The sequence below is a fragment of the Branchiostoma lanceolatum genome, chromosome 1 (genome assembly GCF_035083965.1).
Source record: "Branchiostoma lanceolatum isolate klBraLanc5 chromosome 1, klBraLanc5.hap2, whole genome shotgun sequence".
NCBI classification, from domain to species: domain Eukaryota; kingdom Metazoa; phylum Chordata; class Leptocardii; order Amphioxiformes; family Branchiostomatidae; genus Branchiostoma; species Branchiostoma lanceolatum.
Genome location: NC_089722.1, coordinates 6327116 through 6340963, shown reverse-complemented (window position 1 = coordinate 6340963; position 13848 = coordinate 6327116). Strand labels below are relative to the sequence as shown.

Genomic DNA, 13848 nt, shown 5'->3' with positions numbered 1-13848 from the left:
ATTTTTTTAAAATCTGAAACTACTTACTCAATCCGACTAAGCATACATGTTTAACTTCATGAAAACCGCTAATTGATAAGTTGTCGATGAATTATAGATAACAACAGTGTCATCAAACCTAGAATTTATCTACAATTGAGCAGTTGGAATCTAGGACGATGAAAATAAATATCAATCAATCATGGTTTGTCTTCACAGATTAAACTGACGATACGTATTATCTCTACAGCTGCACCATGCAGCTAGCCTTGCGTTTAAAGATTTTCAATGAGTGCTACGGTCGAACATTTTATGAATGGGACGTACAACCGGGCAGAGGGTTCTAAAATCACTACGCCCCTCACGTTCGCAATTATCTCCGCCGTTCACGCATGGACTCCCAGGGCACGTCGTGTAATATTCAGCTTTTATTACCTACAAGGTACCCGGCAAACCGTGGAAGGAATTACCTATCGGTATGTGCCGGCGGATGTAGATGTATTAAGCATATACTGTACTCTCCAAGCAGAGGTTCGGCTGCGCGGCTGTTTACGTGTTTGTAGGCGTTTTTGTCGGGCTTTCCATTTCGTCCCGTTTTCTTTATGTCGCCAAGCCAAGAAAACGGGACAAAATAGAGAGCCCGACAAAAACGCCTAAAAAAAACAGCCGGAGCAAAACCTCTGCTTGTATGGCACATATACTGTACTTTTTAACCCAGCTATGAGCATCGGCCTTGAATAGAATAAGGACATCTGAGGATCGAAAAAAGGGCCGTCATGTGAGGTAGAAAAGTACTTGACTTTTTATTACAAGTCTGGCTAATTAATAACAATAGAATATGTGTTAGCTGTTTAGTGAGAGATAAAGAGGCCTTGAGTCAGAGAACAGAGTCAGTCAGTCAGTCAGAGAACAGAGTCAGTACGAACGCCGTCCTGTGCGTAAGCCAGGAGGTCATAGGGCCTCTATAACCTCCTTGGCGTAAGTGCCTGTGGAATGTTTCCCGACTATGAACCAGCGCCGAACCGCTGACTAAGTGAGTATATTAAAAGTACACAACGCAATGTCCGAATGTATGTAATGTCCTAGGAAATTCCCAGTGCCGACTGATGTTCTCGTGATTGTGTATGTCAATAAATATCATTCCCGGGACACAGAATCCAGTATCGAACCGTCTTTGCTTATTATACTTGTAGTAGTATAAATATAGCGCAGGGTAAATTGTTACAACTTACACTACTAGTTCTAAGATCTAGATATTCTTTGATATGATATTATTGACCTATCTGTACACAGTAAGGGTTGTCTCCTTCTAGAATGTATTTTAATTTATCTATAGACTGGAATGTATCAAATTCTGTTGAACAAGCGGAAAGAAGGTTGAACAGCTTTGAGCGTTTATCATGATATCGTGGACAATCTAGGAGAAAGTGTTGTTCATCTTTAATTTCATTTGGACAGAATGGACAAAACCTCTGGTCGCGGGGAATTTTATGGTATCTTCCGATTTCCACATTTAATCTATGGCTACATCTTAGTGATTGCTCTACGAACTTCAAAGTTATGTATATCCGATAGCCATTGTTCGTGTCCGTGCCTTTTATTTAACACAGAATAAATGTAAAGTTTTGAATTGTTTTGAATAGACGTTTTTGTATGTATATCCTGTAAACGGGTTCGTAATTGATCAGTTAACGCATCAACTTTATATGACCTTCATGTAGGGTTTGTCCATGCATGCCCAAAACCGTTATAGTTAAAAATGTGATTTACATGATTCACCCAGTCAGAGTCAGCGGAATGTAAAACGTCATATGCTTCACGAAGTAGAGTGTCTTCGGGTAGATTTACTAACCGGTGCCCCCCCCCCCCCTACTTTGCCCCCCTCCTACTTTGCCCCTCGCGGGGTTATTTGGGGGTTACAAACAAGTTGAAAAGTATTTGATAAGTTTTATTTGAGCATCAATCATGATTTCACCACGAATTTCACCACGGAATTCACCACGAATTCCGTCATTTGATGATTTGGAATTTACCCCAAGTAAAAATTTCTGGAAGTTCATATCAATGATATCGAATTCTTGGATTTGTAGGGGAAGATGTATATGTTCAATTCCTAAGTTGTCATTTCCTAATTTAAGGCCAGACGCGAGTCTTAGTAATTTATCCTTATCTGATATTTTTCTTTAAGTGAATCACGTAAGAGTGAGTGACGTCAGAACTCACACTCTTATAGTTGCAGGAATGCTGTTATCCAAATCGAGTGTCTTTAAAAGCGTAGAAAACACGTTTCATTTGCAGTTGGGTTCCTCACATTTCAGTTTGTAGATGACATTGGCTTTGATACCTTTAACGGTCAGGTCGGTCTTTTAGATGGACCAGTTTCTGTCTGAAAGTTGAGTGAGGTTTGAAGTTAGTGGCAATGTTGAAGGTGTGACAGGCGACATATTAGCGAAGGACGGCCCGGAGGTCACGTGCCGACACACGTGACACGGGCGTGTCCTGACGTCAGCCTGGCCACGCCCCGCCGCGCTCGCGTAGCCCCGCCTCCCGAAAATATGATAAAGGTCGCGGAACACCGCCTTGAGAAGCAGTCTTCATCAAGTAGAAGTAAGCGTCAGAGCCGAGGATCGTCCTGTGTAGTCGTGTCTTAGCGCCGGTGTAGAGTAGTATCACTGCCGTCAGTCAACTTCCGTTCAGCCGTCTTCAGGTATTTGTGTCTTCTCAAGTCTTCTTAGTGATTCTTGGTTGTTAACTTCCGTCAAGGAGGTTTTAAATCTTTGCTTCCGTCTGCTAAAGTAAGCTTTGTTAGTCCGTTGTATGTCCAAGGACATAACGGTATACCTGTGGTTTCGAGTTTTCCGACATAGCTTTCCGAATTATACATGTGATTCTGGTCCCTCGTGTGTTGCTGCACCAATCCCACGCGCGAAGCAAATTGCAAAAGTTTCTGCCAATCCGTCCCTGTCAAATTTCTCCGCTACATGCCCGTTGATTTCATACGACAAAAGCATAAACTTGAGCTTCGTCACGATTCGCTGTGCCAATTTGTATCCATTTATATCGTGTATCTTTTGTTCGTCCCGGTAACCCCGCCATCCGTGTTGAACCTGTACGTTGCAAAATTATACATATTGCCTTTCGGAAAAGTATTTTTTGTGTTTTGTGACGCTCGTTAAAATAGTTTTGTGTTGTTTTATTTTTCTTCTTCTCGCTAGCGTGGCGTTCTGGTAGCAGTTTTCATAATTTCCGATCAAACAGCCAAATTCACTGATTAGCACTTTGGCTCGCTCAGCAGCTGCGGCTCCGTTGAATTTCATGAATGTAAATTTTTCTCCTAGTTCGCAACATTTTGTCAAGCCGGCACATCTTTTGTCCGTTCTTGGCGCCTACATGCCAACCCCTCCGTTTATCGTCACCGCCAACATTCCATTTAACTGGCAAAACTGCGGGGAAATTAAACGCTAGACATTACGGAAACCTCCGAATTCAACAACAAATTTGAGTGAGCAGGACGCTGCGTCAGAAACAAACAGAAAAACATATATTCTACACGTAACCCTGTCAAGAATGTTTAAAACCACATTTCATCCAATTAGACCAGCATATATAAAGAAAGAAAACTCAACCTATTGAGACATGAGACTTTATTCACACTTTCCTGGCCGTCACCGAGAACAAGTCCTTGTTTTGTATGCCACCGACTAGGCCATTGGAAGTTACAATGTCCCCTTAGGAATAGTCAACGTTACAATAGAAATTCCCTCCCCTGGCAGGCAGCAGAGCCACGCCCAGTTGGCTGCCAACGATGATGATGACGCGGACTCCAGACGCGTATCGCTCGCGCGGAGCCTGTTTGAGGCTATCATATCGGCGCCAGATCGTAAGATACTACTAGTACCAGCATTTCCCTGCAGTACCACTGAAAGTCTGACACAAAGAAAACAAATAAACAAACACTCTGCTTCACTCATGCAACAACAAAAAAAGAAAAGAAAGGAAGCTCTTTACGTATTTGACTGTAGAAGGCCAACTGTCAAAAGCAAACGTAGTACCAGCATTCTGTCGATGGCCCTTGGGCCTGCCCAGCGAAAGGCCGCCGGTACATTAGGTTGAAACTGGGCCGACTGCCATCTCGGGTAAAGTGCAGACCTCGTCAGAGCATGCGCATTGTGCATCACGAATCCCGAATAATTTTTAACTTGGGAATTATTTTGTTCCCGACAGAGTTTTGGTAGACGGTGGGCATTTTTGGCTTAAGAAGGACAGGTAAGGAGTCATCCATATTCTGGATTGTGAATGATTTCGAGGTGTGCAAGGGCAAATGGCAGGATCGTGAGTACTAGTAAGCCATAGCAGGTAATTACAGGGCGGAAGGTAGTCTCCAACCAGACCCAATGGATTGCAAAGACCGTATCCAACTGGAAAAAGGAGCTTGTAGTTGCAAAACGTACTTCCTCTGCCAGTTTGATACGGTCTTTATGCAACCTATAGACCTGCTTGGAGATTAGGCGGAAGGATCAAACGGGGGTGTGCCGGGGGCTTGTCTGAGGCGTGTTAAAATGGCCGCGGGTTGAAACAAAACTCGTTGTTTGCCTTCTGGATACCTCTCCAGTGGAATGATATACATGTAGCTATTGTACGAAAATATAATTCGGTTATTGAGTATCTCATTCACTTTCACTAAAGGCTCTAGCATTGAATCGGTTGTGTCGCAAGTTACTAAATAATCGACTGGCGGCTTGTTGTCACGTGATATTTCTATCAGGGTGTGTGTCGGGCTCGCTTCACTGACAAGAATTTCAAGGCCACTTGGGGTGTTTATAGGATAGACAGGATAGATCACAACGCCATGGACTAATCCACGTAATCTTGGAGCAGACAGCAAGTCAGTCCGGAACATTACATAACAGTGTTGTTGCGTGTTTCTGACCGCGGTTGTAGGTACAGAATCCGTCTGTGTACTAGAGAGACAATCGACTCGTACATGTAACTGAACCAAGCGTAACCCAGCACCAAGAGACCACGTCTAGCTATATAATAGACGTTAAACAAGGGCAACAACAACAACATCTGTGTGGTATCGCTAACAGGGAATTTGCAGACTTTGAACCAGAACCAGACGATTCCAACAGAATGGACCTGGGAGACCTCCTGAGAGACGCAGACGACTTTGTGCAACCGTCCATCGGGGGAACGGCTGTCCCTGTCCGCGGGACCGGGCGGGCTGCCTTCCAGCCAACTCTGAGCTGTGCCGGGGAGGTTGTTGGCGTTCGGAACACGATCCTAGAAAGCAGTCACCCGGTATGGCAGCTCTTTGTATTTTTGTTCTGACCGCGTAAGTTTAGATCGCCCTTACATGGCTATCAACTGTATAGTATTCACTCTTTTTGTCTTCTTAGTATTTGTAGTTATGAAATGTTATCTCCCAATAGATCATCACAATAAGGTGACAGCATGGATTAGAGTCTCGATGGTCTAGACTCTATTTAAATCCATAGTGTTTCAAAAAGTGCACTGCCTGAAAAGAATAGTAACGATAAATGTTGTATAAAACAGGCGTAAACACTGGGAATGAGCCCTATCATGACGCTTACATATGAGCAGAATTGTTAATCTGCGTAAATATTCTTGTATTATAGTGATGATGGACAGCTATGGTTGGCTTGTTGGATAGAAAATAAAGGGGACATGGCCAGAGTAGACCTTTGTATTCTGTTCAGTGTCGTCCCACAAGCAGTTTGAACTGTGAACACATGATGATTGTTTGCTAATGGCAGACCTGATTTCTATTTACAAACTAGATTCAAGTAGAACGTCCGCCGTCAAACGACTCTCAAACAAATATCAATGTCTAATAGGACTGTTGGTGTCTGCTTGCAGATTCTATAATGTGTCAGTTGCTTATTCTTTGAGAAAATAGTTTATTATTTGAGAAAATAATGAACATCGTGGACGTGTCCTACTGACCGCTGGATGAACTCGCATGCCCGATTAAACAGTAAACAGCTCAGGGGACGATGCGTTTGTCAATACAGCGGGATTGTATAAGCGGGATTGAACTATGCTGTCGAAAGGGAGAAAAATAGCTTCCACCAGGTCCTTCTACGGGGGTACCGGTATAGATCAGAGTCATAACGCTCTGCAATCTGTGATAATGTTTAGAAAAAAGACTTTAACCGTAGTACTAGTACCATATAATATGTCCAAAGTATGGGCTTGACAAATTATGAGCTTAACAAAGAAGGTTATGCTAATATCTATCATCAATTATGCAAATAAGGCCCTTATTAGCATAATTTGGTTCAACGATGTTCATATTCACATAACTTCCCGATGCCACAAAAAAGTATGAAATGTATGAAATTGTCGTCATTTGTCAGTGTGGAATTATAGAAGTAACTCATTAAGTATGCAAATTAGGCCCACATTTGCATATTTTCTATCTATCAACATTCCTCTCTTCGTCAGTTACAATTTGAATAGTCATAAATCATATCATGGAACAAAGCGGATTTTTATAGTTGCCTTATTAATCATGCAAATTAGAATCTGATTTGCATAATCATCGTCCAATCATACTAAGCATCACACAAACTATCTACATACCAAAAATCATGACCATCCATCAAGACCATCTTGTGAAAGTACTTTCTCATTAATTATGCAAATGAGGTCTTCATTTGCATAGTTCATATCAATTAATATTTCTCTCCTCCTCAGTTACATATGTCACATGTTTCAGAGTCCTATCATGGAATTTGGCGGATGTTTAAACTTTCCTCATTAATTATGCAAATTATATACTGATTTGCATAAGAAGTATCTAATCATGTACGTCATCACTCAAGCTATCTACTTACCAGAAATCATTACCATCCATCAAGCCCTTCTTGAGTTATTCCCTTTCAAAGTCAGACGCAAAACCTGATCCTGCAGTTCCAAAAAAGCCTCTAGGGGGCCCAAAATCAGTTCCATAGCATGTCCGGAACACGAGATATCAAAACAGGAAGTTCCGCTGCAGTACCGTAAGAAGCCGCTAGGGGCCCCAAAATCTAATCGTTTTTGGGTCTCATCAAAAGCTACCAACATACCAAATACCAAGACAATCCATCAAGGCATTCTCGAGTTAAGCTGGTCCACTACACACAAACAAACACACCCACAAACACTACCCGGCAGGGTTCTCCCCAGACAACGGAACAACGGCGGTGCGCCGGTATACTCCTAGCTCGGCGCCGGTATACTCATTTTCAAATTTAGGGTTTATCTTCCCTATTTTCCTGGATAATTTGGCAAAAATTCATGAAAATACTCAGAATTCTGGGCCGAGCGGCGTCACTTTTTCCGTCGGCATTGTCTGTAAAAACTTGTGAATGGATCGGATACTCGAAAAACAATGGACCATTTCGCTACAACGCCGGTGACAAAAGAATCTCATTATTGGTTCAGCATCCGACTCCCCTAAATCCCATTTTCATGCAAACAACGCTAATTGTCTTTATGTACCCTCTGCATAACCTTCTCGGCGAAGGTAATGAAACCCGCTACGGTTCCCTGACGTATGGTCTCGTTTTCGGGGGGCAAGTCCCTAGCGGCCCCACAGATAATCTCTGGCTTCCAGGTTACCGCTATGGCCAAACTCCCCTTGGCAAAACTATTCTCCCTACAACCAGCGTGGTTAGACTGGTTAAGCTTCATGATGTCTGTGACTGTGTAACATGTAATAATATGAAAGTTTAAGTCTGCTTTAATGGCTTTTGATTCTCGAAAATGAAACATCGCGCGCGTTTGAGGCCAGTGTGTGAGTCACAGTGACCCACCTTCGTCCTTCCCCAGGAAAACAAGCAAAGTGTCCCAAGATATAGGCTGATTCAGGGCACAAACATGTATAAACGGTGACGACTGAGACACGCGTGGATGGGGGGCAGACAGTGAGATACGTGACATAGCTACAGTACATAACAAGTTAGTGTCTGTGTTACGTTGAAATACAGAAAACTTATTTAAGTGCATGAGCATGAAAAATTGTTCAGTCATCATCAGTTTTACTTTGTTTATTTGATTCTCAACAACACAGCGAGGATTTACCTTTTTCAGGCAAAAACATAATGATTGACAGGGCAAACTGTCCCAAAATCTAGGCCACCGCCAGGCGCAAAGGTTTACACCCACTCTGGGTTACACCCTGGCCCATGCTCGTAAATTGCGCAGCAGGAGGCATCGCCAGTTGTTTACGAGCGTCGCTTTTCTGGCTTCTTCCACACCATTTAATACAACCCGGGGTTCCCTGATTTGTCTTGTTTACGTTGTGCCCTTGGGAGAGCCACTTTACACGACTTTCCCCACTTGAAAATTAGTTTCTACCTTCGGTTAGGGACGTCCCTCGGATAGGACGTTAAATAGAGGTCCCGTGTTTGAGGACAGCCACAACTCAAGCACGTAAAACTAAAAGAACCCACCGTTCGAAAAGAGTAGGGGTCCTTCCCGGTGTGAGTGGATCATATATATCTGTCCGGATATGCAGTTTGTACTGTTCAGTACAAAACCTGGTGTTTTACGCCAGGTATGCAATACAAACAAACAAACATACCAACAAACATGCACATATCATGTTTATATAAATCGAGATGGATATTTATGTCGCCAAACTGACCAAGTCCATGTACATGTACATACCACCACCATGTTAGTGAACAACCAACGTCGAAAACAAATTGAGCGATGTTTGAGAGCGTCTTTATGCGTACGACTTGTGAAACACTGAAGATCACGAGAAAGGTGGGTCTGGTATTACGACAGCCAATAAACAACACAGCGTGTTCATCTTTTGACCTCAGAACTTCACAAATTCATACCAGCGCAGGTGGACCACTATACCGACTTGTATATAGTAGTCTCTACATCAGGATATCCAGATAGTATATATCAAGTTTCCCTACTGCTGGTACTGCATTTAGCAATATGGAAAAGATGCGCAATAAGCGCAAATATAAAGTACGTAACAATAAAATAAAATCTATCGATACTATTTTGCTAAACCTTAAGACCAAAACTGACGTCTAACTATAGTATAGGATTTTCGATTTGGTACAATGTTTTGAGGTAAGCTGTCCAATACATAATTATAATACATTATGAATTGGCCATCGCATGATACATGGCAATTTATGAGGTTGGATGGTTGCAAGTTGAGTCCTTGGGTCTTCATTTAGGTTGCAATTATATATGGCTGATTAAGTACATGAATTGGCGTCACTGCTGTCCATTTCTTTGCCACGTTTTCGTCATTTCGGATGGAGACGTTAAGCCGGCGGCCCTGTGTATGAGAGAGCCTCGGGCGTAACTCGTAAGCCTCAAGCGCCAAACCTCTGCACGTAAAAGAACCCAACACACTTATCGAGAAGAGTAGGGGTGACCCGGTGTGCTTGGCCAAAAACGCGAGCCGTGGCGAATTAACGCATTGCACTACCACTAGCTCCTTGAAAAAGCATCACGCTTCACCTCAAATGAGGATGACTGCTTCATCTTTTTACTTGCCACGTTTGCAGGTTCGACTGTCGGTGCCTCGCTATGCCAGCACAAACCGTCTGAGCCAATGGCTGTACGTGTCCACACATGGCGGCGGATTGGCCGAGGGACAGGACACGGCGGTTGACGTCACCGCCGGTAGAGGATGTACCGTGGTCGTCACCACACCGTCGTTTACAAGGGTAAAGTCGTGATTTTATATATTTTTTCGGCGTGTCTGTTTGCCTGTCTGTCTTTTTGTGTGTTTGCTAACGCGTGTGTTTCCGTAGCTATTTGATTGCTGTAGTGTCACACTGGCCTAAAGTAGTTTACCGTCCGTGGGTAACTATTATTGAACCTTATTGGTGTTGAAAAAAATGGGATAGACTTTTAAGTTCTCACTGTGAATTTAAAGTCACAGAAGAGCAAGAGGAGCAACTGACAAGTAACTGGTCTGAGGATCCACTTGTCACGGGGGAGAGTGAATTCACAAGGAGTTTTGGCTTCGGCCAGCTAACTCCTCCTGGGCATTACTATTTAAAAAATATTTTTTTACCGTTAATTCGTCCCCGATTGGGGTCTGGGGGTCTGGTGAAGTCTACGGAGAGAAAATTATCAGTCTCCTGTCTCACTCCTATCGACCTTTTTAGATACTGCAGTGCGACAGACTGGGCTGTGGACAGACCCTGCGATGTACGGCAGAGAAAGGAGCGCTGCTGGCATACCTCCCACATCCAGCCGTCTGCTATAGCGGAGCAACATTCCAGAAGGAGCAGGTACAGAATAAAGAGAATCTTTGTACACAACCAGGTGATTTATTCAACCGGCGTTTTGGTGACCATCTGTCACCTTCCTCAGGGCAATTCTGACTGATTCACCCACCTACAAGCAGCGACACCTATGCTGCAGTACAATGTGAACAAGACAGAATTGCCGAGAGGAAGGTGACAGATGGTCACTGAAACGTTTGTTGAATAAATCAGTGACTTGTCAACCTGGTGAAACTATACACGGAGATATGAGAAGCAGGTACAGTATCGAGATTTGCCGTCTCCGGCAGCTAGAAATTTAAAAACAACTCAATTTGAAATGTGACAAAATGACAAACAAACTTGCAGATGTACCGATCAGTTGGTTCGTGCCCTCCAAAAAGAACAAAGATAGAGCCATTATTACAAAAATCAGTCGTATTTTCGTATGAATGTTCATCTGTACCGGTAATCAATCAATCAATCGATCGATCGATCAATCAATCAATCAATCATGCATAGGGCTCGCCAGGCTGGTCTGTTTTCAGCGTAGACCCTCCGGTAATCGACATAATAAAATATTCTACATGATATTTCTGTACACAAAGTAAATCGCCATTAGAGAAATAAAGGCCTAATCAAAACCACTGTGACAGTCTTGTTTATCAGGCGGTAAGTACACAACCTACTCATGGAGGCAATTACTGTCTGGTACAAAGTTCAAGCTTTATTGCAAGTCGTACATTTGACATTCGAGTCTATTTGAACGAGAGCAGTAAAAACCGGGGCACGTTGATAGGTGTCCTGATAGCACTTGTTGTCCAACACACAAAAAATAAGAAGAATATAGTTATGAGGCTATTGACAGGATGACCCTATCAGCAGTAGAAAACATTTACACTGCTGACAAGATGATCCAGTCAGCAGTAGAAAAAATTGCACTACTGACAATGTCAGTGGTGCAATTTTTTCTTCCACAGGATGACCTTGTCAGCAGTGCAGATTCGCCACTTCCAATAAACAAATTTATCTTCTTTTAGGAGTTTTACCTTGACGACGCCGCCAGCCTGGTTGCCGTTGACTGGTTAACGGCGGGACGAGTTGCCCTGGGCGAGAGATGGGAGCTCAGAGGGTGGGTAAAACAATCTAGAAATATCCTCATGCATTTACAATGTATACATATACCCAGGCTTGCGTTCCCTGATACTTTGCACAGTCAAACCAGTCTCCCAAAGTTTGGAGGGTATCAAAACCTACTTATAGTTAGGGTCGTTGAGCACATTTCTGCGTAATAATTTTTGGCCCCTCTTTGTATTAGTATCAACGCCTTTAATTGGGTGACTGAAAAAAAGTGAAAATTGGCCATTTAGCTGTATAGGGAGAACAATGTGCCCAGAGGAATTAGCCGGCCGGCCATAGTTTTCTGAGTTGCCTCAAATGCTACTTTATGATCGGCTAATTTCTCTGGCATATCATTCTCACTCTCTGGCGAATTTTCACTATTTTCAGCAACTCAAGGGGTCTGTTATAGACTTCCATGCGCAACGCAAAACAAACACACACACAATCAAATCGTAAAACCTTTTTTTTAGTTATACCGTGATCGAGACGTAAAAAGCAGCCTTCCGTATTTCCACATATTTCCTGGGAGTGGATTAATATGCACATGTTGACATATAAGTTAACCTCTAGCAATTTCGAGTGTAAATAAAGCTAAAGGCACAACCCTAACATTTTCGCCCTCGCAGTTATCGCTCGACTACCAACATCTACATCAGAGACAAACTTGTGTGTAACAACGCGACGGCTTTGGGCAACTGTTCCCTCCAGAAGACACAAACAATCATGGGAAATCATGACGTCATTGGTACCCTCGTTCTGATTGGTCCAGCTACGGACGGACTCTATGGAAGGATACTTCAGGGAGATTTGAATGGTGCGACTTTGTTGGCTAAAACGTGCTTCATATCGTTTCAGTCTTTTGTTACGATAATATCAATCGACTGTCCTTTGTCACATGTATGTCTCTTATGTTTCTAGTCCTTGGTTTCTACTATATACTTACAATTTGCTTTCGGGCATGAACTTGCAAATAGACTTTTCCTTCATATACCTTTAACTCATATACGTTTAACTATTCTACTCTTCAAACCTCGTCAATGTTGGGGTGTAATATTACGTGTAAGTTTGAAACAATCGCAAAGTTTTTTTTCGGATTATCTAGATATTATTGCCTACATTGGGGAATTTATATCCGATATCAAATTCCCCTTCACAGGCAGACACAATGGCCTCGATGTAAAAGCGACTCCTATCAACAGAGACAAGAACAACAGGGAAGTGATCGGAGTCAACGTACAATTTTTCGCTGAGACGACACAACAGGTGAACTACCGCGCCCGATAGTTGCTGCTTTTAGGTTCCATTTTCTTGTAATATCGCCTTTAAACTTCTGTTATTAAATAGTTGCATAATCCATAGTTTCCCTTAAATAGCTGCATAATCCATAATTACCATTCTTTCTCTTTTTAGGTTTATTGCTTTCTCCGGGACGCACTGCAAGATCTTGTCCCGGTTTTTGGTGGTGACCCATTCTGTGACATGTAGCAGTGTTGTCAACAAGATGCAAGTTTCCTTCAAAGTGATGCAAGTTTATTAGTGCGTTCGATCATACTCGTGCAATCTGGTACATATCCTGACTTGAAACACGCCGAACTGAAAACACCCCCAAGAAAATGTTTTTCAATGCCTTTACCTATCATTTACTAGCTTACCTATCGATTAAGTAGGCATAACAGAATCTTGGATCAAATATAACAGATTATAAAATCGGTTGCTGCGATTGAAACGTTTTCAGATGCTTGTTTTAACCGTGTACATGGTGTTCAGCACCAAGGACAGGTCTATCCTCATTTAACCTTGATGGAGCACAGCAATAGGAACAGCTCATACATACATGATGATATGTTCGCCCGTTGCTTTTAAGGCGTTCTGCACTTTGGACAATCTGCTCGCCTGTCAATGGAAGGCGTTCAGCACTAAGGACAGTCCGGGTACAGAAATGTTCGCCCATTCCTTTAAAGGCGTTCAGCACTTGAAACTGTCTGTTCGCCTGTCAATGGAAGGCGTTCAGCACTAAGGACAATTAGGACATAGATATGTTCGCCCAATACTTTATAGGGGTGCAGCACTTGGGCCAATCTGTTCGCATGTATATGGATGGCGTCGAGCACTAAGGACAGTTCAGACACATATATCTTCGCCCATCCCTTTAAAGGCGTTCAGCACTTGAGACTATCCGTTCGCCTGTGTATGGAAGGCGTTCAGCACCAAGGACAGTTAAGACATGTATATATGTTCGGTTGAAGGCGTTCAGCGGCCAGGACTGTCCGTTAACCTGTATATGGAAGGCGTTCAATAGGCTGTTTCTCCCCATGTATATATCCTTTAAGTGTTAAGACAAATAGTGCAATGTAACGACATTTCCTGACAATGTGTCTATCAAACCTACAGCCTTAAGTCACAAACGTACAAATACATGAAGCGGCTTTTTTGGATATTTTTTCGTCATTTTATTCACACAACACACACACACACAACAAAATGCATCCGT

The 13848-nt window shown here is 42.8% G+C and overlaps 1 protein-coding gene across 4 annotated transcripts; it reads left to right on the top strand.

Moving 5' to 3' along the window:
• The first annotated feature begins 856 nt into the window (after positions 1-856).
• LOC136431221 (uncharacterized) lies at positions 857-13792 on the top strand. 4 transcript variants are annotated; one of them, XM_066422555.1, is made up of 9 exons: positions 2568-2686; positions 4204-4245; positions 5070-5280; positions 9528-9689; positions 10137-10262; positions 11276-11367; positions 11984-12171; positions 12514-12620; positions 12768-13792. In XM_066422555.1, exons 3-9 carry the CDS (start codon positions 5113-5115, stop codon positions 12840-12842), a joined length of 918 nt encoding a protein of 305 aa, XP_066278652.1. In that variant the 5' UTR covers positions 2568-2686; positions 4204-4245; positions 5070-5112; the 3' UTR covers positions 12843-13792. The 4 variants fall into 4 exon arrangements, with proteins under 4 accessions (XP_066278661.1, XP_066278635.1, XP_066278643.1 ...); XM_066422564.1 differs by lacking the exons at positions 2568-2686; positions 4204-4245 and adding an exon at positions 857-1012 and having other exon boundaries at positions 5093-5280; XM_066422538.1 differs by lacking the exons at positions 2568-2686; positions 4204-4245 and adding an exon at positions 857-1012.
• The last annotated feature ends 56 nt before the right edge of the window (positions 13793-13848 follow it).

Excerpts from the sequence above, each read along its gene's own strand:
- LOC136431221 (XM_066422564.1), top strand. The coding sequence starts at position 5,113 with ATGGACCTGGGAGACCTCCTGAGAGACGCAGACGACTTTGTGCAACCG. Across the intron at positions 10,263-11,275 it reads CAACATTCCAGAAGGAGCAG|GAGTTTTACCTTGACGACGC; the intron begins GTACAGAATAAA and ends ATCTTCTTTTAG. Across the intron at positions 12,172-12,513 it reads ACTTCAGGGAGATTTGAATG|GCAGACACAATGGCCTCGAT; the intron begins GTGCGACTTTGT and ends TCCCCTTCACAG.